This window comes from Octodon degus, unplaced genomic scaffold (genome assembly GCF_000260255.1).
Source record: "Octodon degus isolate 3935 unplaced genomic scaffold, OctDeg1.0 scaffold00093, whole genome shotgun sequence".
NCBI classification, from domain to species: Eukaryota; Metazoa; Chordata; class Mammalia; order Rodentia; family Octodontidae; genus Octodon; species Octodon degus.
The window spans coordinates 841,766-869,551 of record NW_004524669.1 but is presented as its reverse complement, the minus strand read 5'-3'; the positions used below and the strand labels follow the sequence as shown (position 1 = coordinate 869,551).

Here is a 27,786-nt window from a genome sequence, read left to right as displayed (position 1 = left end):
GTGTGTGTGTGTGTGTGTGTGTGTGTGTGTGCACGCATGAGCACATACACATGTATTTATACATTTTGTGGCTGAACCATTTGAAAGTGAGTTTGTAGACATTATAATCTTTTTTGGTGCCAGGAATTGAACTCAGGACCTTGCACTTGCTGGGCAGGTGCTGTGCTGCTGAGCAATATCTCGACCAACATTATAATCTTAAATACATCAGCATACATCTTTTTTAACAATAATTTGTCACAAAGTTTATTGCTATGTAACTCTTCAGAACTTTTTATAGGGCTGGGGAGATAGCTTGGTGGCCTAAGAAACTGCCTGGCAAGCATAAGATCCCTAGTTTGATGCCTGGTACCACATGCTGGCCACCAAACTGGGTATGGTGGTGCGTGCCTGTAATCCCAGCACTGAGGAGGCTGAGGCAGGAGGATCACTACAAATCCAAGCTGCGTAGTGTGACCCTGTACCAAATAAATAACCTTTTTTTTTTTTTTTTTTTTTTTTAAAAAAAAAAAAAGAACTTTTCATAAAAGGTCCAATGAAGACCTTATTTATGCACAAGGATATGTCATTGTAGTTTCCTTTAATTGACATCAGTTTGACTTTTTGCTTTTCATAATATTGTTAAAGAAAGCTGACCCATTCATTGTCTTATCATCACCCACATTCTGAGCTTTTCTAATTGTTCCCTCACAGGTGGACGTAAACGTTTTTTGGCAGGACTGGGGATTGAACTCAGGCCCTTGCGCTTGCCAGGGAAGCGCTTATTCCACTGAGCCATCTCCCCAGCCCTAAGCCATCTCCCCGGCCCTTGGATGCAAATGTTTTGTTAAGAATACTGGAATGATATGCTTCATACTGTGTGTCTCTTGTGTGCTACTGGTGGTGCTCAGCTTGTTCTCTTGGCTAAGGGCATCCTTCAGGTCTCCCGCCCATACAGGTACATTTTGTGCTTTGCAATTAGTAAACAATTGGTGAAGTAGTACTTCGAGGCAGTGTAAGAGTCATTTCCTAACCACAGTTCACCTGATGGATCTGGTACCACTTTGACAAGCCACGTACCCACTAATCACAAGTTGTCACACTAAGGCTTGCCATGTGCAGCAGGATAATTCTCACGTCCTTGTATTTCATGTTACCTTTTTTCTGCAGAGTTTTCATTTCCCCATTCTCTCTCCTTTGCTTCTCTCTTTCAACATTAGTTTGGACTCATTGATTTTTATAATACAACATGCTATAATCCCAACCTTCATTATTTTGACAAGTGCCAAGATTTGGCCATGGGAAAACTCATTTATTTAAGTCAATGTCTGCTGACATGCCCAGCCTGTTTTGAACAATCCTTGCTTTACAGTGTTCCTGGTTCATTTTGAACTCACCCTGCTCTGTTTCTCTAAGAAGTCATGAAGCTGGTTTTTGAGCAAGGAAGTGACGTGCCCAAATGCGCTTGTGGAAGATGGCATGTTGGTGGTGGTGGTGGCGGCACATGAACCGGAAGTGAGTGGGCCCCAAGACAGCGACTCCGTATGGAGGCAGCTTCATGTGCGCTGACAAGGACAGGCTCAGGAGGGAATGAGCAACAGGAGATGGACTGAAAGAACTCTAAGTTAGGGCTTGGATGAAAAGGACACAGAAACAGGAATACTAAAGGGGTGGTTTGATTTGGGAGAAACATTGATCTATTTTTAGATACGCTAATTTGAAGGTAAAGGTAAAAATCAATCCTTAAGAGTTACTTGATAAATCCATAAGCTGAGACCAGACAAAGCTAGCATAGCAAACCTGTGATGTTAGGGACAAAAATGACCTGAAATGATATTTCTTTATTTAAGATATTTTCCCTGATTATATCTTCATTATGGAAAATTAGAAAAACATTTATAAATGGAATAAAGGAATAATTCTAATTTGCTATTATCTCATTGGTATGTTAACATAAAATTAAATGCTCTTTGAAATTATTTATGCTAATTTTAATAGTTTTACCAATGAAATGAGAGAACCAGAGCTCTATTTTTAAAAGGCAAATTATGGGCCGGCCAAATAGTTCAGCAGATTAAAGCGCCTATTTAGGCAGATTCAGGGACAGGGGTTCGATCCCCAGCATGCCGTGCCAGCCCTGCCCCCCAGGGCACCATGAGATGGCAATTGAGACTGGACATAGTGGCGCATGCCTGTAATCCCAGCGCTTGGGAGGCTGCAAACAGAGGGATCACTACGAGTCCGATCTGTGTAGAGGCCCTGTAGACCCTGTACTAAATACATTTAAAAAAGGTAGATTAGTCATACTTTATAAAGCAAATTTACCTGTTCTCAACTATTTGCTTATTTCCAAATTTGAAAAAGGAAGAAGGGTACTATTTTGAAAAAGATACAGGTCTTTGCTTATCAAAAGGACCCTTAAGCAGTTCACCAGAAAGATTGGTGAAGAATTTCTGCACCTGGGGAAGCTGGAAGCTCCAGCACACTGTATGCGTGTGTACCGGCACACCGCAGTGCCGCTGAAGGGAGCCGCAGCACCAAGTGGGACCACAGCCTCTGGGCCATAATTTCATTTTCTGTTAAGTTATAGACGATGTAGAAGATAACAGCACGTAGGTAACAGCTTTTCAAAAATTAAGACAATAAATATTTAGCTATTCTTTTACATGATCTTATTTACCCAGTATTTAGTTTCCAGGAAAAACTGCCCCCAAGAATTTTGGCAGAGCAGACTATCGTTGCTTTTACAAAAGCTGCTTAGGCCGGATAATTTACAAACCACAGAATGCTAGTGCCTGTAGTCCCGGAGGCTGGGAAGTCCACGATCGAGCTGCCCAGACTTGGCATCTAGGGCAGTCCTGTCCTTCGTGGATGCCACTTTCTACATTCTCGCACGGCGGAGGAGGGCAAGCGTGGTCTTTTCAAGGCCTTTTATAAAGGCGCTTAGCCAACCCTTCAGGAAAAGCCCTCGTGATCAGTAACTTCCCCAGAGAACTTAACCCAGATCGGGGATTAAGTTTCACTGGGAGTTTTGGAGGCGCACATTCACAACCAAGGAGCGAATCTTAGGCGACTTCAATTCTCATTATGGAGCTGCAGAAGTAGCAAATTGGCGCAGATGCCAGTTTGGCCCACAAGATGTGTTTTACTTGGTTTATAGGAGAAGTAACTGTCATATTTTGAGGTTGAGAACTTTTATATAAAAATCTGTATTTCTACTGAAAACGGGGAATTAGCACCCAATTTTATCATAGTAAAACTTGACTGGTCTTGGGCAGCGGCTCTTTGCTGCATAGGTGGGAGTTTCCCTCCAGTGCCCACCAGGCTCGCTTTGGCTGGCATCACACAGTTAGCTCCTGGGGGCACAAGGAATGGTACCTCTGTTTAGAGCTTATCTTGAAAAAATGCAAACAAGGAAGCCAAGGAATCCACTCTCCCTGCTCCTGTCCTTCCCAGTGACATGTCAGTCATCTCATTCAATGCTGAATATATGACAATATTTCTAGCAGCCATTTATGCTGGAGGTGCTAATAGTAAGTTAAAATAAATTGAACACTGATTTTATTATATACCTAGTGACTGATACATTTGCTTTCAGAATTTTCCTGAATATAATAGTAAAGTAGCTTAAATGTGTACATAAATCCATTACTTACCTAAACAGCTTTGAAAGCTCTCCCATAAGTATAATACAAGAACTGTGGGGATGTCTGAATACATACACAAGAGATGCGAGGAGGAACAAGGACAGGGAGAGGGACAGGGACAGGGAGAAAGCATTTCAATTCTTCTCAAGTAAGACAGAGTACTAAATTAAGCAATTAATTTCATTTTATAAAGGCATCTGTTAAAGAAAGTTGGCCACACCAACTTGGGTACACATTAAAAATCTTCTGGGAGATTTAAAAAGTCCACACCCAGGTGGTACCTCAGGGCAACAAAGTCAGAGATTCCAGGTAGGACTCTGGCACTGCCACTAGCGTTCGTGTAAGTGCCCAGGTGGCTGCAATACAGAGCTAACTTGAGGAGCTGTCTGTGGAGAAACGCCCAGCAGGCCTTGCACTAGTGCTGCCACTAGTTAACAAACCACAGGTTCTCTTGAGCCACAGGGACTGTGTCTATAAAATAGGAGTGAGGATGACCTAATTGACCTGGGAAAAGTGAAAGTGCCCTAAAGGACTATGTGAGGGTGAGTTAAGAAAAGAGAGAAGGGCTGGCCTGATAGCTCAGCGTACTAAAGCACCTGCTTAGGCATGAATGCAGGGTCCGGGGTTTGATCCCAGGTACCACAAGTCGTGCTGGCCCCACCCCTGGGGTGCGCTGAGATGGTGACTATGACTGGGCATGGTGGCACACACCTGTAATCCCAGCACTTGGGAGGCTGTAAACAGGAGGATCACTATGAGTCCGATCTACGCAGTGAGACACTGTAGACCCTGTACTAAACACATTTTTAAAAAAAGAAAGAAGGGGATAGGAAGGAGGAAGGTGATGAGTACAGGCCTGTTGGAAAATCTTGCTGTATAATTTAATTATTTTTAAAGTTCCAACTTACAAAATGTACATCATACATCTCATCACATGTGTCTCAGATGAATCTAAAAGTCACTGTGCTGGGTGACAGAGGGCAGAAAGAAAATGAAAATACTGTAAGATTCATTTTATATAAATACAAACTAATCTGAAATGGTAAAGAATGCAGCAAAGGTTCTTTTTTAAAATAAATGTATTTAGTACAGGGTCTACAGAGTCTCACAACACAAATTGGATTTGTAATGATCCTCCTGTTTTCAGCCTCCCAAGCGCTGGGATTATAGGCCTGCGTCACCACACCCAGTCTCATTTTCCATCACAGCGTGGCCCGGGGGCAGGGCCAGCACAGCATGCCAGGGATTGAATCTCAGCCACTGTGCTCTGCCTAAACAAGCGCTTTAGTCTGCTGAGCTGTCTGGTTGGCCCTCAAAGGTTCATCTTTTGGGGATAATGGGCATGTTCTTGTCTTGCATCTCATGAGCACACTCTGGGGTCTAAACTCATGGAATTGTACGCTTTCAATGGATGCCATTTCTTGTACATAAATTAGTCCTTGGAGAAGTTGGTAAGGAAAAAATAGACACCTAGAAACCCACTTAGGAAAAGAAATATTGCTTCCTAATTTGAATATTTAAATCCTGGATTTCTGGAAGCGTATCAGAATACAGGAGGGGGAAATAGTGTTCACAAAACAGAAGGGGGTTTCAGGAGCAAGTTGGACCAAGGGACAGGGCAGGGAGGGTGCGATGGTGTCAGTGGTGTTGCTGTTGTCATGTTTCTGAGTGAGAGGAGAGAAAGCTGGAGCCGCTCAGCCACCCTCACCTCTGCCCCAACCAGCACTCTTACCATGTACTTCTTGCTACAGTTTTCACTCTGGCAGCATTTGTAGCGGTTATCACTGTCCAATACAAGGAGAACCACGGCTACTATAAGCATCTGTAAGGCAGGAGATGAAAGATGAGAAATATGGTGCTAGGTCCCACTGCTGCTCCTGATCGGGGGACAGTGACTCCAAGCATAGACCCTGGAATAGGGCAATCCTGGGTTTCCATTCTAGCCCTGTGATTTGCTAGCAGTATCAATCTGAGAGTCCTTCCTTCCCTGTAACACAGTGTGAGAACTCAGTTGGCGTGAGGTGATATGAAACATCTGAACCCAGTGCTAAGGTTACAGTAAGTGATTGATAAATATTAGCTATTATTATCATGGTTTGCAATAATCCAAAGCTCATGGTCAAGGGGGAGTAGATGGTAGGGTCAGGACAATGCCAACTTGGGCAGCAAGGCTGCTGTTTTCACTGGCTGACCTGTGGAGGATAAGGAAACTATTCACCAGCGTTTGTGGTTTGCCAGTGTCTCTCCATTGACTGCTTCTGGGAATGGAGATGACAGGCACGGCTAATCTGAACTTCTGGCTCCTTAAAGAAAGTAGAGCTTCCCCATGCAGCCAAACCATCTCAGGTGCAAACTGTCCAGTGGTTTTGCATATTTCATGATTTTAGAAGAAATCCGTACATTTTGTTTCTCTTTTTTTGGTATCTTGACCAAGGAGCTTGAGCTCTGCAAAGAATGTGGATGTCTTTCCTATTGTGATTCCTGGCTAAGGCAGTTGTGGCTCATGGCCTGCGGGAAAAGTCCCATCCTTCCCCTACACTAGCTGCTCAGGACGAAGTCCGAAAGTGGAGTCCACTGTTATTTTACTATTTGTAGCCAATATTTCCAGTTTCCAAATTCCTTCAGCTTTCATTTATCTTTTCATTTACTTATTTACCTATATTTCCCCCATTTCTCCTAAAATATGTTATACAGTTACAAGAATACACTTATTATAAATGAAAATAATTCCTTTTTTTTTCTTAGTAAGTTTTCTTTTATTTACTTACTCCAAAAATAATTCCTAAAAATAGGAAACACTGCTGTGCCGGCCCCGCCCTGGCATGTGCCTGTAATCCCAGTGCTTGGGAGGCTGAAAACAGGAGAATCACTATGAGTCCGATCTGTGTAGTGAGACCCTGTAAGCCCTGTAGACCCTGCACTAAAAATACAAAAAAAAAAAAAAGGAAACACATTATTTCCCATTTTAAATTTTATCTGGAAGGTGAGCCAGTGAGTCCTGTATTTCTCATTCTTTCAATACCATTAGTTTCAACAGATTTTGATAGATTCTAATTTAATCTTATTTATGCCTTGCACCTTTTTCATTCATTACGATTATGTGCTGAGGTAAACAGTAATGAGGCAATGCTGAAGCACACGAGTCAGCTTCACGACAATGCTGGTAGAGATAATTACCTCTGTGCCCCATGTCCTGTTGCTCAGACACCATTTGTTGAAAAATAGGTTTCCTCTGCTCGTTTTAAAGCACATGTGCTATATGGAGGACTCAAGAATAATGGAGGTAAATGACCTGTAATTCCACCGCCCACCTGTGTTTTAGCGTACTTATTTTTAGTGTTTTCTTATATACATATGTTTTACAGTTACAATAATAACTGACCCAATTTTATTGTATTTTTTCACTTACGTGAAATAATATGCACTTTCTATGTTGTCATATTTTCATAATTAATTTTTTTTTCAGAACCAGGAATTGAACTCAGGCCCTTGTGCTTGCCAGGCAAGAGCTTATTCTACTGAGCCATCTCCCCAGTCCCAAATTTTTTCAATGAGGAGAATTTGCCAAAATTTATTCAGCCTTTCTGGGCTAGGGTGCGCCTTTTAGTTATTTACTATTGTAAACAAAGCTATCACAAATGTCCTAGTCACTTTTCTCTGGTTGTTGAGACAAAATATCCCAACACCCAAAATTATGGAAAGAAAGGTTTATTTAGCCTATAGTTTGTGGAGGTTTCAGTCAGTAATCAGCTGGCTCCAAGGCCGGGTGGTGCGGCACAGGGGCAGCAGCTCTAGGGGGCAGACGCAGCAAGAGCACAAGGGGGAAGAGCAAGCCTTGGTTCTCCCTTATATTGTAAGCGGGCCACCTGTCCCTTGGGTGTAGCATTCACACGGTCTCCAGCCCCCCTCTTGCACAGAATGAGGATGTTTACTAAGTGGGGCTCTGGGCCCCTGCTGAGTTGCTGAGTTAAACTTCTAAACTTCTCAAGTTATACATGTATCAATCATTACAACAAACATCTGGGCATATCACTCTTTCCCTATGTTGGAATATTTCCTCAGAATTCATGATAAGATCTATGATTGCTGAATCAAATGATGTAAATATTTTCATAGACTTGATATAGTGCACCAACTTTTCTCCCACAGTTTTGCTTTATTTGTAATGCCACTAACAATGTTAGTTATATACCTATTGCATAGCAACTTCAACAGCCCTAGAGACTAATATCTTGAAATTTACTAATATAATATGCAAAATGAAACAAAAACTGCTTTCTAGATACCTATTCAAACATTATAATAATCCAACACAGAAAGATATAGAGATAGATAACAATGAATTTTCTTCTACAATATTCGTGGCCTACCAAAAGCACACTACACAATGTATTTATTATTTTTAGAAATGGGATGATCAAGAAAAGCCTCTTTTCCTCTATGTTGCCAACATGATTTACTATTGGTTTATTTTTGAAGAACACAAAGCTGTCAGGAAAGCATGGGCTCTTACTGTGCATAATTTGATTTCATATTTAAAAACCATCCTCCATCCATTCTATTATAAATAGGAAATAGGGCTATTTATTGCTGATGTGTCCCACACTTTGATGAGTATTGACAATCAAACAGCGCTGGCCACCACCTACTCTAGGTCAGCTCTGTTCTAGGCACTTTATGTGATTTTACTTAACGCTTGCAGTCGCCCTGAAGATTAAACGTCATTGTTCACACCTTTAAGCACGAGGCTCTGAGGCTCAATGTTTTTGAGCAAGTTGCTGAAGTTCTCACAGCGCACTCAACACAGCTGAGCTTTAAGAGTTTGTGACTCCCTGTGTCGCTGATTTTTCTCCCCTGTGACAGTGCCTCTTCAAGCTAGAGAAATTACTGTGCAGACAGAAAATCTGTTCTAGAAAAGAAAAATGCAACTGGGGACAGAGCAGTTTAAACTGATTCACAGAGTCTGTGGGTTTTTTTGTTTTTTTTTTTTTTTTTCAGCTTAATATTTTTACAGTCCAGCGCCGCACGGACTTCCACCTGGAACTCGTTTCCTGCTCTGCTGAATTTACATTGCCGAGTAGCTTACTGAAAACAAAGCGACACCCCAAATCCTAGAGGGCTGCCTCCTCCTCCCCGTTGACCCGTCTTCCAAATCTCAAACCCAAGAGCAGCAGGATGATTTTCCTACCACTCCCCATTGTGCAACCCCAAATTTAAAAGTCGTACGTACCATTACTCCTGAGAAACACAGTCCTTCAAAATACCACACGTAGTTGGTGAGCTTATTGCTGGATACACGGAAAGTCTGCCCATTTGGAAAATACAGTAATATATTCACAATGATACTCCACAGTGCAAGAGGAATCAGCAGGCAACTGAGGCAGCCTCCACACTTCCAGGACCCCATTGCGTCCTGCTTGGAACCTGCAGAGCTCAATAACACTGATCCCCTGAAGCCCGCCTTTCTGCCCACCTGTCTATTTAGCTTTCTTGTATATAGAAAAGAAAGGGTCAGAGAGGTTCACTTCATATTCACGAGGAGCCACGACTAAGACTACAACGGCAGCCGACAGTCCGGGTGTGAAATCGTGGTTTACTATTCCGAGAACAATAGACAATGTCACGGCTGAGGAGCTGAGCTGCTCTTCATCCTGTGCCAGAGGAATGTGGTGTTTTTCACTGCTTTTGAAAATAAGTCATTTTCCTCCAAATGAGAGCATTCGAGACTTCACCTTGATTATGTTTGGAGAAGGAAGCGGAAATGAGAGCCGGAACTGAGCCTGGTAAATTTCACCCAACGGTAGAGAGAGGGTTAAAGAGAAAGGTGCTCACTCTGGCCCTTTTTCTATCTTTCTTTAACTTAATATTCTTTAGTGTCTGGTGACTATCAAGCATCATTCAAAGTGGAAGAGATGCGTAAAGGACTAAGAAAGGACGGAGGGACGCGGAGAAACACGACACATCACTGTTGGCAGGCTGAGTGTTACAAGATCAGCGCAGCTTGCTTTCCGTGACTCCGTATCTATCACCTCTGCCTCTTAGGCATAAATGCATATTTTTTTCTTACTGTTAAGAGAAAGGCGAGAGGAACTTAGGTAATTTGACTAATATTTTGTAAGCAATGAGTTTTAAAGAAAGATTAAGAATTCTGCCTTCCAAATTATTGCCTTAAATCGAAAGAACCACAGATGTCCTCTAATTATGATGATATGAGAAAGGAATTGTAGGAAGGAATCTTGGCCCTAGTGTGATACAGATGATGTGGACACGCAGAAAAGACCCCAAGGATTGCCTGACATACATTCTAGCCCTTCAGTTAGCATCCTGCTTAACTAAACTTTCTTAAGTTTCAACTTCTTCAGCTGTAAATGGGGCTATCCCAGAATAATAATGTGAAGATTAATTTAAAAAAATGTTTATGCGAAACACCATTCTTCCTGGGCATGGAACTCAAGGCCTCATGCATGCTTGGCAAGCACTCTACCCCTGAGCTAAATCTCTTCCTGGTAGCCATCAATCTTATTAAAAGGGCATTAGCAAACTGAGGCAAGAGGTTAGAAAGTATAAGCCAAACCAGGATTTAGCAAGACCCTATCTCAAAAGTACCAATAATAATAATGATAATAATGGCAGTTAAAGGAACATCATTGTCAAACTAATACAGAAATCAGAAGAAAGTTTGATTCTTCGTTATTCTTTGTTTCCAAAGAGTTCTAAATCATGTAGTCTTAAAATCCTGTTCTCCAAAGAACTACATTTAATACGATCTTGTCCTCCTGAAACTATTGATAGTTTATGGCTTATATGCTTTTAACTCAAGAGAATAAAAATTTATTCCTAGAAGCATAATTACAAGATTACATTATAATTGGACTTTTCTTTAGAAAATTGAGATACTTGGAGCAACTTCTGGATTTAAGCAAAACAGAGAACTTAACAGCAGAGAACTTGACAGTGGGGTTGAGGACAAGATGACTGAGGGAAAAGGAATTGAGCGGGCCAGAGATTGGAATTTAAGTAGATGTTAAGAATAACAATGATGACAATGGCAAGTGTAGACAGAGTCACTTAGAAAGTCAGAAGTCAGAAGTCAGACCCTTCCAGGAATGAAAGGGGGTCACCCACTGTGAAGGAGAGTAAACTAAGTGTGGGACGTGGCGGGAAAGGTAGCCATTGTTGAAGTCGAGGATCTCTTATGGCAGACACAACCCATCTTCCCCCCTCACTCAACTTTCTTTCATTCTTTTTGGTGGAACCGGGGATTGAAATCAGGCCCTTGCGCTTGCCAGGGAAGCCCTTATTCCACTGAGCCATCTCCCCAGCCCCTTTCACTCAACTTTCATGCAGAGGTGCTTTTAAAAAAAGTTTTATTTGACACTCAGTTTTATTCACTCTGAAACTTGCTGTCATGGAGGTTCCAATAGGCTCTAAAAAGAGGAGCAAGAGCAGAGGAAAATAGGAGAATAAGACCTCCACTGTAGAGAGTCGTGGGCTGCCAAGAAGCCCAGGGGCTGCAGAGTTGAATCAGACATATTTGCAAGGTCCTAGGAGGTTTAACTTAGATGAACTCTCATAAAAGTATTTCTGGCTGATACTTTGTACTTTAGAGAGGAATGGTAACAACACATTTTGTCAAAGTTTATGAAGAATGGAGTCTTAGGTTGTTTTCCACAGTGTAGGATGCTGCAGCTTCCCCAAATTTTCCAAGTCAATGAGATTAACTGTCACACTAAGTTGGAGATCCTTCAAAAATAATCACGATAAATTGTTGTCTATTGAGTATCTTCCATGTGCCAGGGTCTACCCTAGACATTTTCACAAGTATTAAAATCAGCAACTCTCCCATTAATTCTTTCAGTGACATTGAGGTGGAGGCGTAATTATTCCATTCTACATGTGTACAAAGATGCATCCAAGAAACTTACTCAGGAGCTAGAAATTAAGCCTAAGGCTTTCACACGTTTTGGATTATTGCATCCCTTTCATCTTTTCCTGGCATATTTCTGTGCACTGCCCCTTCTTTTTTTATTGTGAATAGGTTTCAGATAGGGACATTCTGATTCCTCGGAAGTGGCTGCGTATGGGGCCATTTGGAAGGTCTCCTGGCTTTCAGTGAGGGGGATCTTCAGGCCAGACAGGATGCCTAAATAGGCAAGTGATGTCTGCTACAGATACAGGGTCAGGGAAGGGCAGAGTACACAGTATTCTTCCACCTGGGTCAATATTCAAATTGTGTGCAGGTTTGTGTTAATAGCGAGGGCTCCATGTCATAGGTAGTTACTAAGATTCAGAGGACATGCTTGACCGATTGTCACTGGGAAAACTTCAGGGTGAGCCTCAGAAGTTAACAAGGAGACTGCAACTGGCTGAAAAAAACCCCAATTGAATTGTGAAAAGGGAAGTCAAACAATTTCCTTGTCTTCGTTATCCCATTATTGAAAATGTCTAGTGAAGTCTCTTTGGAGAATGAAAACATTTACTTAACTTTACCCCTAGGAAAACTTTTTTAACCTACCTCTGAAAAAATATGCATGCTCATAAATAACATTCTTGAAGCTCTTTGCCTCTAGTAAGCTCCCAATTTTCTTGCCAGAAAATTCATACTAAATCAGGATTTTCTTGCTGGTCTCCAGTAACTGGGAAGAGTCACTGGAATGTTGTGCTTATTGGTCTCAACTTCCTGCTCTCAACAGCGGAGATGGGGAAATCCGCAGGATGCCTGCCATTCCTACTCGGAGACGGGGTGACTCAGGAGGAAACACTCCACCTAAAATAGTCTCGGTGTGCAGCTTCTGAGGCACGGTGGAGCTAAAGCTGTGTGATCCTGAAATTAGTCTCACAGGTGACAAAAAGCAGGGAAGAAGGAAGCATCTGAAAGAAGTTTATCACAGAGAAAAGTTTGTCAAAATTTATCAGCAGGAAAGGCTTATACTTAGAGAAGAATTTTATTTCAAGAATTCAATGTTGATGAATTATGAAGTCCTCCATTGACTGTGGGCACCAAGTCCTAGTTAGGGTCCAGAAGGACCCACTGGGCATGCATATTTGTTTAAAAACACATTAGGACAGCAGAGTAAGACAGCTGTACAAACAGCGTCAGTGTTCCTGAGTTTTGTATGTAAAATTCTTTCTCAAGAATTATCTGGGCCAAAATGTCTACTGTGCCAATAGACTCTAGGTTTATCTTTAACTAATGGTAAACATCTAGCTTTTTGCCTACTGGGAGAAGAACACGTGTAGATGGTTCTTCTCAAAAGCTCTTCCAGCAGTACACTATGCTTGGGATATCCTCTCTGACCGTTGTCACCCCCACCATTCACACCCTTCCATCTACTCAGCTTTCTAGAGTGTTCATTTGCTTATTCCAACTGTTCACAGTGAGGGACTGGCAAAGTCCAGCCAATAATTTATTCTTGAAATGTATATTGTCTCTACCTCACAACTGAGGCAAAGGGCATCCATTCCCTGCCACCAGGATGCTCAGAATTTGGCTGAGGAAGTAAATATGTTTGACAAGAGATTTGCAGTACAAAATTTTGAATCATCAGTGGATTTGACCTTGGCTTTTTGAAAGATTGGAATCTCTGGGTGGATCTAGGTTTTGGGGAGATTTCTTGGGACAAACCCAAATCTTCAAGTTAAGAAGCAGGTATCTGGGTAACCTGAGAGCCAATAAAAATGAAATTTTCGCCAAAGATGCAGCATAGGATATTTATGTGGGTCTTTGGAACCAAACATGGTGAAACATCTTTTAGAGACACTGGCAAAATATGAGTATAGACAGCAGAAGACAGTGTTAGATCAATGATGTTCATTTGGCTGCGATAATTGGCATTTCAAAAGATTGTTCTAATACTTAGGAGATGCATGTGTCTTAATGTGCAGTAGCTTAGCAAAAGAAAGAGAAGTCAAAGGAGAAGAGGAAGAATAGGAGTATGATAGGTGAGTGAAACAAATATGACAAATGGCAACAGTTGCTGAATTTAAGTCTAGATGTGCATTATTCTACTTTTTCAACTTTCTTGAATTGGGGGAAGTTTTCATAGAACATAATTGAAAAACACTCCTGTGTTATCCTTGTAATTTGTGAATGGCAACACTGTACAAAGTCCAAAGGATACTTGCATCTTGGAAATTCAAAGTAGAAAACTCAGTGACCTGCTCAGTGTGAGCTCCGGGGCACTGAGCAGGACACCATGTGGTCTGCTCTGCTACCGGAAGCCAGCTAAAGTGGACTGTGTCCAGCCGCGAGTCCAGTACAAAGAGTGGAGTCGGGAGGCGGAGGGCAGCTGGGCCCAGAGCTCGGGGGTCCCATGCGTGACAGCTGCAGGTTTAGCCTGTGTCCTGAGGAAGTCAGAGCGACCGACTGACTGCAGGATGTATAGAGGCTCGCTCCAGCTTCAGTTTGGAGGAGTTAGGCTTTAGAAGGTGTGGGACCGAGAGGTCGATTCAAAGTCGGCCAGTAATTCCATCTGAAATAAACGCCAAATGCTTACAAAAATGTGGAGCAGCAAAACTTCTCATTGACTGCTGCCAGGAATCCAAAATGGTGCCTCCACTTTGGAAAAAGGATGGCAGTTTCTTCCGAGTTAAACACACTCATCTGACAGTATGCTCCAAGTATCTGTCAAGAACAGTGAAGACAGGTCCTCACAAAGATCTGCGCTGCAACATTTAGAGCCATTTCATTCACGATCACCAAAAACCGGGAACATTAGCAGGCAAATGGTAAATGGACTCTACATCCACAAACCGAATAGAAAGGAATGAAAAAGAGTGAATTGCTGTCGCTTCAACGTGGATCAATCTCAAAAGCCTTTGCTAAGTGAAAGAAGCTTGAGGACGCCGTGTGTGACTGCCTTCACCCGGCGTTGTGAAGGAGGAAGAAGGCTGTGTGGGGAGAAACCAGCAGCACCTTGCAGGTGGGGTGGGGCTGCCTGCCAGGGCACGGGGACTTCTGGAGGGATAGGAATGCTTCCCGTAGCCTCGAAAGCTGCTGGTGTTTTACTGTATGGAAATATATCTCTATAGAGCTCACTTCAAGAATAGACTTTAGGCCGTGCCGGTCCCGCCCTCAGGGCGCAATGAGACAGCGATTGAGACTGGGCGTGGTCGTTTGCACTGTAATCGCAGCGCTTGGGAGGCTGTAAACAGGAGGATCGCTGCCAGCGCGATCTACGCAGTGAAACCCTGAAGACCATGTAGACCTTGTAGACCCTGTAGACCCTGTCCTAAGTACAAAAAAAGAAAAAAAGAAAAAGAAAAAGACATTAGGACTGATTGGATAAAGAATAAGGAAAAAAGTGAAAGGTATTTGAATGAGTAAGAAAACAGAGATACTACTTTTTTTTACAGTGGAAATGGCCGAGGAGCGCACTGAAGGCAGCTAGCTGACTGCAGCAAGAACGCAATGCGGGGCCAGGATATATCAAGGAAGAATTCAGGATAGACTAAAATAGAATCGATTTCTTTGACTGTTACTGATTTAGAGGATACATTCCTCTGAATGCGAGAGTTCGTATGCCAGAACCTAAGCCCAGCACAACAGTATCAGGAGGCAGGGGCTTTCGGTCGTCATTAAGCTGAGGGGAGAGCCCCCACAGACGGACTTAGTGCCCAGCTAAAGGTGGCTGAAGGGAGCTGTCCGCCCTCTACCATGTGGGGACACAGGAGCGACCGTCCATGAAGCAGAGAACAAGCACTTTACCGGAAACCGAGGTGCTGGTGTCTCGCTCTTGGACTTCCCAACTCCCAGCATTAAGCAGTAAACTTCTTTCTTTTTAAACTTTTTTTTTTTTAATGTATTTGGCACAGTGTCTCACTACGCAGCTCTGATTCGTAGTGATCCTCCTGTTTTCAGCTTCCCAGCACTGGGATTACAGGCGTGCACCACCACGGTCAGTCTCTATGGCCGGCTCAGGGCACCCCGGGTGGGGCTGGCGCTGCATGTGGTGCTCAGATTGAATCCAGGTCCTTGCACTTGCCAGGCAGGCCCTTAGACTGTTGAGCTATCTCCCCATTCCTATGCAGTAAATTTCTATCGGCTATAAATTACCCAACCTAAGGTCCTTCACTACAGCAACCTGTATGGACACAGACTGAGGCCAAATGGCCCAATCATAAGAAACATATTATTAACTTTAAAAAGTATATATGTGATTCTTTAAAAGAAATTGATATTCTTTTAGAATACTCTGAAAGTTTCTGAACATGTACATATGTGCACATAACTGTCTCTAAGCATGCAACCATAACCTTCCTTGGAACATATTTTTCATTGACTTTTGTATGTTCTATAAGCAACTAAAGAATGTATAAAATGCTTTGACTTTAATTTAGAAAAATACTAGTTATTTTTAAAAAATAAAGAATGCCTATAATACTGGTAGCAGTGGACATGGAGAGAATTTAAGAGAATAGAATTTTTTTGTAGGAAGTAATTTTTCAGATAAGATGTGCTTGCACATGGGGCCATAGACCTATCAAATAAAATCAACTGTAGCATTTGCAAAAAGAAAAGACTGAAAATTTACCATAAATAGAAAACCAATTAAATAATGATATACTCTATGCAGTGGCATACTATGCATCTGTTAAAAATGAGATACCTCTGTATTACGTGCTGCCAGGCAATGATGATGGAGTTTTAATAAAACTGTGTGCAGAATGTAACTATTTATTTAACAAAATAAATGTGATACTCTGTATGTATGGTAGGCATAGAATTTCTGGATGAGTATGAGGAGAAGCTATTGTAATTAGTACTGAAATCACGAGATAATTTGAGTAGAGAAGTTGTGACACAACGGAATGATTACGTAGTGGTAATTTACCAGGCAGGAATAAGGAAACTTGAAGCACTGCGGAGCTGACCGAGAGCCTACAGAAGAGCAGACTTTGAAGGGAGTGCCCCAGAGGCTGGATCACGACTCCGCGGGGAGAGCACAACCCTGCTGGTGAAGAGCCTCGAGGGGCTGCCCGGGCTCAGAGCCGGTCCATGCCTGCCACGCTGGGAGCCACAGGCCAGAACTGGGAGGCCAGAAATTCCCTTACGGGGAGCTGGCCGGCTGGGGCTGGCAGGAAGACACCACCTTCTGGGGATGCTGGCAAAATTCAGGGAGCACTGCGCACAGGCGGTGCTGCCCAGCTCGACCGGAAGCTGGCGGGGCCCCAGCTGCACGCTGCCACTGACCCTGGCTGGGAAGCCAGCGGAGGCCCCCAGAGCACCTTCTGGGGTGCACCCCATGGGCGGTTCTCCTGCAACCAGCCCAGCCCCCTAGGAGCAAGGGCGGAACCTTGAGCCGAGCAGGGAGGCGCGCCCGTCCCCGCGGAGCCCTCTGCTGCCCTCCACTGGCAAAGCCTCGTATGTCGGCCTGCAAAGGAAGTGTGTATCTGGCGCTGAAGAGCAATAAATTCCTAAATGCCACAGCTGTATCTGGGAATAAAAACTGGCCGATGAAGTTCAGAGGTGAGGGAGAAGCTGGGTTGTCGCTGTGCTTGGCCTGAGGGAAGGTCACTGAGAAAGCCTCGAATGCATTTGTCCTAGGTCACTTTGGGCTACTGTAACAGAATGGCATAGACGGAGTAATTTATAAAGAAAATAAATGCATTTGGGCCGTGGTTCTGGAGGCGTGGCAGCCCCAGGGCATGGTGCGGACATCTTTTTTTGTGTATTTGGTGTATGATCTCAGTTGGCATCTTTTTCGCGCCTGACAGTTGCTGCGACATCCTCGGCAGAGGTGGAAGAGCCGGAGCAGCGCGCAGGGACCAGCGGGCGACAGTTACATCTACCTCGAGCCCTTTACGGTGAGCTTTAATCCCCTCCTGAGGGGGGCACTCCGGCCCGAACGCCCCCCATTGGCTCCCGACACATTCCTAACGGGCAGTAAGTTTCCGACGCGTCTTTTTTGGGGGGGATGGGAGTGGGGGGGATGGTCATAGTTAAACTGTCAGAACATTATGTTGCGTTTCATGTCATAAGAGTGCTATTCCAGCTAGTCGCGTGCCTGCCATCGTCTTAACTACTTTATATTAATTCACAGACTTTCTAGAAAACACAATTACAATTATACTCATTTTTACACAGATCAGAGGTTGAATAACTTGCCCAAGATCAGCAAACGCGTGACTGAACTACAACTCAGATAATCTGGCTGCACAATCTGCTCCTAAGCACTGTATTGTGTTCACGTACCCCATTTGTGTTTATTGCAGAATAAAAATCTAGGGGACAACGTGAGAGCCATTAATACAGCTCACCAGACATGTCTAAGGCAGTGGCTCTCTTCAGGGGTAAGTCGGGTACCATGATTGATGCAGTGTGCATTATCTCGGGCAATCACGGGGAGAGGCTGCCCGAAGCTGTCTTTCTCCTCTTGGGAGAAGAAGAACGGTGATGTTGGTGGCACCACTATAACCCGGCCATTGTAAGGCTCGTGTTGAGTGCATCAGTGTACAGCAGGAGCCAGATAGAAACCTTCCATTTTTTACATCTTTGATCATTTGATGCTGTTTCTTATGCAAATATAATCAGTTTTAATTTTACTGATGTTCCTAATTGGTATTAAATAATATGTCTTTTTAAAAATTCCAAGAGAGATACATACTTAATCCTCATGAAGAAATACAATGATCCTGGTTTATCCTTCAGACATATTTATGAGTTATTTGTATTTTGCTTTGTTTCTCTCATAAGTTTTATTTACTGAACCATTTGAAAGAAAGTTACAGACAGCATGAAACTTCGATAGGCACCTTCCGCAGCCAAGAACATTTCATATATTATTGTATTTACTTATTTTATTTTATTGTATTTACTTCTTTTCTTTAAAATATACATAAAATAGCTTTAGTATTTTAATTCTAATATTACTATTAACTGTAAATCTAAGAAATTTAGATCTGGGGCAGTCTTTTTGTCTTTTGAGGGCACAAAAGGTAAACCTGGAAATACACTGGTATACAAAGCATTTCCGGGCTGGGATGCAACTCAGAGGTAGGGGGTGTGCTTTGCAGGCGCCAGGGCCTGAGTTAGGTCCCCAGTATGGAAAATGACAGCAACAACAGTAACAAGAAATGTAGTCCAAGCTTTTGCACATGGTAACCTGGCTAGACATTTTTGGTGAGATAAGGACAAAAGGAATTAAATGCAAAGAAATTTTGATAATTTGATGCAGCCAGGCATGGTGGCACATGCCTGTATTCCCAGTAGTCGGGAGGCTGAGGCAGGAGGACTGCTGCAAGTTCGAGGCTAATCTGGGCTGCAAAGTAAATTCAAGGCCATCCTGCAATGCGCAGTGAAACCCTGTTTCCAAAAACACAAAACCCAAAAAACAACTTCGAGGCAGACATCCCTTTCCTTTTGTCTTCCACAATGTTTTTCTTAAAAATCTTTTATTATAGATTTTTAATAAATTTCTTTTTACTTTGTTCAAAAGTCAGAATAAAAAAAAAATCAGAACAGAACAATATGAAAAAGGGACTAGAAGAAGCTCAGGTGCATCCTCCCCTCCCACTTGTTGCTATCTTCCTCCACGAGTAGATATTTCCATTAATCTCTGAGCTGCCCTTGCTGTGCTTCTTTTGCTTGGGTGGGGGGAAAATAAGCGAATCTGTACACATTTGCCACATTTTCTTTCTTCCTTTTTTTTTTTTTTTTTTTTTTTTTTTTTCAGAACTGGGGATTGAACTCAGGCTCTTACTGAGCTGTCTCCCCAGCCCCAACATTTTCTTATTTCCTCTTGTTTTTCACATGATGCATCACCTGCGCCTAGTATTTTTCCCTTCACAATATACTCTGGTAATCCCTCCTTATCAGTTCATACGAATCTTTCTTCTTCATTTTTGTTATGTCTGAATGCTTCGTATAGGTACACCACAGTGTGATTACTAGGGGTTGCTTGAGTTATTACCAATATTTTACTATTACAAGTAAAATCATAATCAAAAGCTTTGTGCATGTTTTTATATATATATATATATATATATATATATATACACACACACATAGAGAGAGAGGTAGATCTTTAATGTAATTTTCTAGAAATGATTTTATTAGGTCAAAAGGTAAATAATGTAATCATTGTTCGATATCGCCCAGTTCCCTGGCCCAGCAGGGTTATAGCACATTGTGTGACGTTTCTTGCGTCCTCCACACCCTTGCCAGCAGAGGGCGCTATCAAGCTTTTGACCTACCGTCAGTCTCAGGTGTTTCTTTTATTGTGAGCAAAATTGAACACAATTTTACATGTTTGGGGGCCATTTGTAAATCTCTTCTGCAAACATTTTCTGTCCATCTTTTTCTATCACGTGATTTTTAGATACCATTCTATTTTTATTTTTAGCTACCTTTTATACACTAAGGAGATGTGTTCTTTGTAATAAATGTTGAAAGGATTCTCCATTAGCTTTCAGTTGTCTTTTGATCTTGCTCGCGATATGTTATACCTTGCAGGAAACACATCATAAATGATTTATGTTTTCTTTTAGTATTTTTATGCCTACATTTTTAAAAAACTTAATATTTTCCTAGTGGTTATCTTTATCACTTACATTTCATGTCAAAATCTTATCAAGCTAGAAAATTTTAAACTTTATTATGCATACAAAAGAACAGTGTGTCAGCCAGGAGACTTTGGACACAGAAGGGTAAGAATCTCACAAAGAAGCAAAGAAGGAAGTATTTTGACCTCTTTTGTGATTGACCAATATATAAGAATATATTTATGAAAGAGTATATGTATTATTTTTAGGGCAAGTAGAACTGTGTAAAGTGATTTATCTACATTTGATTAGTTCAATCTCACTGAATCAGGTCAATAAAGACATAAAAACTTATTCTTTTTTTTATGTATTTGGTACAGGGTCTACAGGGTCTCGCTATCTAGATCGAGCTTGTGGTGATTCTTCTATTTTCAGCCTCCTAAGCGCTGGGATTGCAGCGCGCCCCGACGCCCAGCCTTGATCACTGTCTCCGCCTGTCCCAGGGGGCGGGGTGGGCACGGCACACTGGGGGTGAAACCCTGACCACCGCGCTCTGCCTAAGCGGGCGCTTTAGTCCCCTGAGCTATCTGCCTGGCCCTATTTTTCATTTATAACTAAAAATTAGCATTTCATAAAAATTAGAATGGCTAAGCCTTGGGTTATATGTTTATGGCCAATCTAAATTTCTTTGGGAATTATCTAAAATGCAGACTTCATATTTATTGGTCTTCCATTTGTCTATTTGTGTTACATACTTCGAAATCACACGCAAGTATTGCTCATCCACCCATCTTGAGAATTAATGTGTTAAGAGAGTGCAATGTCCGTGAGCGCGACAACTAACAGCATGCACAGGCTGACATAGAGGAGCGTGTCCGGCTTCTCCCCAACGTCTCTCTTAGGTGCCTTGGGTGGACAGTGAGGCAAAACGTGCTAAGGATGGCACGGAAGGAGAGACTATCAAGAAAAGGAGGGAGACTTGGGGCAGCGCCAGGTTCTGCACACGATGAGGAAACCAGGCAAAGGGCCAAGGAAAACACTCGCAATGTATATTCATTTCATACGGATGCCACAGCAGATAACCCAAACTAGGTGAATTACAACCCTCACAAGATCCTGTCTCACAGTGAAAGAGACCAGAGATCTGAGCTGAAGGTGCTGCCGAGGATGGTTCTTTCTGTAGGTTCTGGGAGAGAATCTGTCCCTTGCTTACCTTCTGGTTTCCGTGGTTTATAGCCATCTCTGGAGTTCCTTGGCTTGAGCTGCAGCGCTCTGATCTCTGACTCCCACATCGCACGGCCCTCTCTGTGTGTGTCTTCACACGGCCTACCCGATTTAACTAAGCGTTTCTAATCAGACCTTATTTACAAACAAGTGCACATTCAGAGGCTCCAGTTAGAAGTTTAGGAGATGCTCTTTAACTTACTTTATGAAGGAAGAAGACCAAGGGAAGAAAGCAAAATCTAGAGGAGACAGATCCAGGGTTCACCCACTCTAGGGCCACGGAGACGTCGGTGAGCGCCAAGTCCTCTGCGGCCTGCTCTCTGCGCATGATCCACCCTCCCAGGAGCTGTGAACGGCCCACAGGCAGAGCTCGCCCTGCTCCTGGTCCCTACTGCTCCCACTGCTCGGGCTCCCACCCCTGGCTGCAAGGCCGAGGCGCTCCCCTCGCCTTCACGTCTCATCTTGGAGCCCTGAAAGGGGAGGGTTCATTCAGATCTATCTTTGAAAAACTGTGCACCCAGTGCCTCTCGCTGTGCTCGCCAGGTTGGAAATTCCTAATTGTTTGCTGAATGAATGTATTTTAAAGTAAATGGGGGCTGGTGAGATGGCTCAGTGGTCTAAAGCACCTACTTAGAACAAGCTTAGCAAACACAGGAACCGTGGTTCAATCCCCCAGCACCACATGCCAGCCAAACCCACCCCCTGGTGGGCTGAGCTGGCCACACACACACACACACACACACACACACACACACAAATAAAAAAAATAAAAAAAAATAAAGTAAGTGACATCATACAAAGCTTATTATTTTATAAATGTTTTGTGTTTATCATTATTTTTCCTTCCTATCAATAAATGAATCAGTTTTTTCCTAGTCCTTTCTTGAATGGAATTAGTCAATATTCTAAGATCTGTTCTCACCATCTCTAAAGTCTGGACTCTCAAGTTGGCCACGTCAGTGTTAATTTCTCTTCATTATTATGTACATTCATGTTAATTTACCCTCCCATAGTCTGTCCTTACTGACACATCTCAGAGTAAATTACAGATCATGTAGCAGTGGGTTAAAAAGTATACTTTATATTGCAATTAAATGGTGTCTACTATACTCCAACTACTGGTATTTGTGGTACCTGGAATTGAACTCAGAACCTTGCACTTGCCAGCAGGCACTGTGCCACTGAGCTACATCCCTGCCCCAACTACTGTTCTAAGCAGTCTACCAATATTAATCCATTTCATCTCCATAACAGCCATGCAAGCGGGTACTATCATTACTTCCATTGGTTGGAAAAGGAAACAGGCACGGAGAGTTTATATCGCTTACCTGAAGTCATTCAGCTGATAAGAATTCAGCTGGGCTCCAAGCAGGGTGGTCATGTGATTCTAGATGAAGCCCCTCGGCTGCCTTTCATACACCCTTAGCCTTTTATTCGATGGCCATTCCGCTTTTCTAAAGCATTTTTCAAGAGTGTGAGATCAAGAGATCTGCCTCGGTGTGTCTCCTCTGGTCTCCATCTACAACCTCCATGCCTGCAGCTAGCTGGTCTGCAAGACTGTCCACCTGTCAATCAGTTAATTTAAACTTAGAAACTGTAAAAACAAAAGGACTTTATTTAGGCTCTTGGAGACTGTAGTTTGCAAGACATAGGTTAGCATAGCTTCAAATCAGTCCTCTCGAGAAGGCAGGGAAAGCAAAGGCTTAAATAGGCAAGCACTGCAGAGCAGTAAAAATGCCTTTGCAAGAAACTCATACTGGCTAGGCGTGGTGGTGCACGCCTGCAGTCGCAGCACTGGGGAGGCTGAGGCAGGAGGGTTGCTGTGAGCTTGAGGCCAACCTGGGCTACAGAGTGGTTCAAGGCCCACCTGAACTGCATAGTGAAAGCCTGTCTCAAAAAGATTAAGAAAAAGTTATGCTGAAATTTAAAAAGTATTGACTACTCTTTTTTTTTTTAATTTTATTTATTTGTGTGTGTGTGTGTGTGTGTGTGTGTGTGTCCAGTCAGCCCACCAGGGGGCGGGGCTGGCTGGCATGTGGTGCTGGGGGATTGAACCACGGTCCCTGTGCTCTGCTAAGCTTGTTCTAAGTAGGTACGTTAGACCACTGAGCCATCTCACCAGCCCTTGACTACTCTTGTTTCTCTTCAGATCATATAAATCTTTTGCCTTTTGAAAAAGTACTAAAATTGAAACAGTACCAAAATGGAAAAAAAAAAAAAAAAAACGGTTATATGACAGGGGCTGTAGAACCATTAGAAAATAAATCGAAGATTGTACATGCTCAGTAAAAATGTCCATAAGACAGGAGTCAGACAACCTCTGATGTGCTTCTGGGGTCTGGGTGGCAGCTGGTGCAGTGGCCTGCGGTCAGGAGGTGACAGCTCAGGCAGGAGCCGGAGCTGTGCAGGAGTCCACCCTTGGTGGCTTCCTGACTCTGTTCTGGAAGCCTCTGTCAAATCCTTTTAATCGTTGTTTCCTGTTTACTTTCACAAGACACAATGCTGTCAGAAGGCAGAATAATGTACACATACTAGCAGTTCATTTTCTAAAGTCACCACAACCCATTTCTGCTTTATAGAAATTCTCCCTTTGTATTACTAATTAGAACCTTTAATTTAAATCCTGATAATTTTTTTAAAAAATGTATTCAGTACAGGGTCTACAGGGTCTCATTACACAGATAGGACTTGTGATCTTCCTGTTTTCAAGCCTCCCAAGTGCTGAGATCACAGGCACGTGCCACCGTGCCCAGTGTTAGTTGCTGTCTCAGCATGTCTCAGGGGTGGGGCCAGCACGGCATGCTGGGGATTGAACCCTGGTCCCTGTGTTTGCCTAAAATTTGTTTTTTTTTTTTTTTTTTTTTTTTTTTTTGTGGGTGGGACCAGGGATTAAACTCAGGACCTTGTGCTTGCCAGGTAGGCACGTATGCTGCTTAGCTATATCCCTGGCCCCTCTGCTAACTTTTTGGCTTTCTCCACGAACTTGCATGAGCCTCTGACTTTCTATTTGATTGATAAAAACTTGCAGTAATTGTTTTTCCACAAAGGAGTCATTTTGCTCTGCAGGCCCCACTTGGCTGGACGCTGTTCAAAAGGGTAGTCATGACAGGTCATTGATTAAGATACAAAACAAAGTATGCTACACTACTGTTTTCACAAAACCTTGCGTTGAGAATTTTTATAAAAACAGGGTAGTAGGGATCATACATCTGAATCATTATAGCTTTGCAGTAAACTGGTAGGAAACTTAAAAATGATGTTGTAATTCATGAAACAGAAATGCATGCAGTTTAAAAAAACATCATGTCTAATCTCTACAGGGGGGAGCATTTGGTTTTAGTCACATAATGTAGTTTACAAAGTGCTCTGTTGACATAATCTCACTGATCTAAGAACAATGCTGCAGGGTAGGCAGGAAGGACCTGGGGGGGAAGAGAGAGAGAGGGAGGGAGGGTGAGAGAGGGGGGGAAGACAAAGAGAAGAAAGAGGAGAGCAGGAGAGGGGAGAGAAGGAAGGGGAAAGAGGGAGAGAGGAGAGAGGGAGAGAGAAAGAGATGAGGTAGGAGGACAAAGCCAAGATGGGAGGGGCACACTGTGCGGCCCCTCTTCCCCCCATTTCTGGACTTGGCTAGGACACAGCTAGCTGCCTCTGGAATCCACCTTTTAAAGTAACTCTAGTCTTCCAGGCATGGCACAGCTTTCCAGTATGGGAAGGATAATCGGGATCTCTTGGGATTGGAAAGAGAGAAACTTCAGTCAGTTTTTAGCTCCCCTCAGTGGAGGTGAGGACTTCCTCCCTGGTCATTTCTAAGATAGCTTCTAGCTCAGAATGCGCTCTATGAGAAGGTGGTCCTCCTCAAAACTGCTCCCTCCCTACAGTTCTGCCCACCTTCTGCCTTCAGTTGGACCACTGGGTCCCAGCCTTGGTTGCACAGTAGTTCATGATTAAAACTTCAGAATTCTAAAGCATACTGCAGACCAACTACATCATATATTTGAACATCAAAATGTTAAATTTCCCAGCTAATTCTAATTGGCTGCTGAGGCCAAGATGTTGGAAGTTATAGAGCTATGGGGACTATCATCTAGTGCCAACCCACAACTCTTCTTAAGTGGATCAACTCTTGATTTGAACCTAATAAAATGTGTTGATTACCTGACTGACTTGTGTAGCTACCTTAAGTTCAATTTCTGAAACAATCTTGCTCAGCTCTGTGCTTCATTAGTATTACCTCATTTAAACATCCCTCGAGTTTTCTACAGTTCGTAGATGAGGACACTGAGGCACATAGGAGCTTCCTAAAATGTGCCAAGGTCACCGAGCAACTAAGTGGTGGAATTGAAACTAAAACCAAATAACGAGTGCTGGCGAGATAGCTCTGCAGACTAAAGTACCTGCTTAGGCAAGCACAGGGATCGCGGTTCTATCCTGGGTACCACATGCTGTGCCAGCCCTGGGCTGAGCTAGCTAGTCTGGGCATAGTGGCACATGCCTGTAATCCCAGCGCTGCGGAGGCTGAAAACAGGAGGATCACTATGAGTCTGAGCTGCATAGTGAGACCCTGTAACAACCAAATACATTAAAAAAAAAAATTAAAACCAAATAACTCCTACATCAACATGTGCCACAATTTTGGAGCAGCCCTGCCTTCTCCGTAACTTTTGGGGCTGTCTTTGGTTGTTGCTGCTGCTGTTTGTTTGAGACAGGCTCTCACTATACAGTCAGGTTGGTCTTGGGCTCATGATGATCCTCTTGCCTCAGCCTACCGTGTACTAGGATTAAAGTTGTACTCTACATGGTCAGACTCCATGAATTGACTTAACGATTTCTCTATGTCTGTACTCCTTTCAGAAATCAGTGGTGGCAACTGCGAGCAGCTCAGATCTCTCCCCTACTTGCTCTTAATAATGTTCTGAGATTTTTCCTGGCCAGGGAGACCCCATATGCTCTACCTTCCTTGCCTGGAAAAATGTCTCACACCTAGTGGGACCTGTACTCTAAGCCACATAAGCTAAGTTACAATGTCATATTCCCATATATTCTAAAATAAGTGCACCATAAACTAATACTATGATATTCACCAAGAAGCAAAACATTTCATCAACCAGAAGTCTACAGTGAGTGGAATGAACCCCACAGGTCTTAAAAAATTAAATAGCTCCATAAAAAAAACAAAAACAAAAACAGAGCAATTTGAATGGAAAAATACCCTTGAGAAATAGAGAAATACATTATGGCCCAGTGTTTCCTACTTGAAAGTCAGAGCCTGGATCCTCACACTCATTCCCCTTTTCCTTCTAGAAAGAAAGCTGCTGTGCTGAGCAGTGAAAGAGGAAACGAAGCCAGCCTTGGCACAGTGGCCTGCAGCAATGCTCAGGGCCTCCAACAAGCCTGCGCAAGACACTTTCAGGTAATTACAACTTTTCACAAATGGGAGTAAAACAGACTTTATTTTAAGTGTACCTACGCAGTGTGGACTGCTCCAACAAATCAAGGTGGCAATAAGCGAAAACAGCTGCTGTAGCATCCACCTACTCTAGTAACCAGGTCAGTTACACCTAAGGCCTCTCCCCAGGGACCCTTCTGAAGGGCAGGGTATGGTTCATAACCTGCCAGGCCTCAGCCAAAAGAGGCCGTCGGTGCAGTGCTCTTTGCTTTTTTCTGCCACGTGGTGTCACTGTTGAAGACCTGTTGGTCTACCCTATGCTTGCTGTGAGCAATCCTGGGCCACATCCTGCTTGGAGTCTCAAAGGCCCCTGCCAAAAGGACAGCGACCTCCCCTGATGCTCAGCTCCGTCAGGGCCTCCAACATGGCAGCCCTTTAAGCCCGTGGAGCTGGCTCCAGAATATTGAATATTTGAATATTACAGCTAAGGCAGTCTTCACACATGACAAGAGGGCATTCCATACATCTATGTCATTTACACTGACATGTGTTTTGCTTTCCTGGCCTTGGACATGCTTGACATCTTGCTGGTCTTGTCATTTTGTCAGGTGGTTCTTATCATATTATACAACATATAGTTAACAGGAACATAAAATGTCAATAAAGTAAAGTATCAGATTCTTTATATATTGTGTGTTTAGAATAAAACATCAACATTTTCACGTCAGCTATGTACTTGCTTATAAAACCTAAAAGATAACATATATGAAAATGCCAATAGAACACTAGAATAGCTGGGAGATAGCTTGATAGTCTGAGCACCTGCCTGGTAAGCCCTGGGACCTGGGTCCAATCCCTGGTACCCATGCTGTGCTGGCCACCTGAACTGGGCGTGGTGGCACATGCCTGTAATCCCAGCACTGGAGAGGCTGAGACAGGAGGATCATTATGAGTCTGAGATGCATAGCAAGACCCCATACAACATAAATAAATAAGTAGTTAAAAACTAAAAATTGCTAGAACAAAAATAATCTTTGCTTCAGTTGTCACCCCCAAGGCAGTCTGCAC

General features: G+C 43.0%; 1 protein-coding gene across 1 annotated transcript in view; it reads right to left on the bottom strand.

Annotated features, from left to right (window-relative positions):
• Positions 1-9,199, bottom strand: part of Tm4sf18 (transmembrane 4 L six family member 18) — a 20,124-nt gene extending 10,925 nt beyond the window's left edge. Inside the window, exons 1-2 of the mRNA XM_023722890.1 lie at positions 8,857-9,199; positions 5,359-5,448 (exon numbers count right to left, since the gene is read on the bottom strand). Of these exons, the coding sequence (XP_023578658.1) occupies positions 5,359-5,448; positions 8,857-9,033 (267 nt within the window). The 5' untranslated portion in view covers positions 9,034-9,199. The remainder of the gene's footprint in view (positions 1-5,358; positions 5,449-8,856) is intronic.
• Between the last annotated feature and the right edge of the window lie 18,587 nt (positions 9,200-27,786).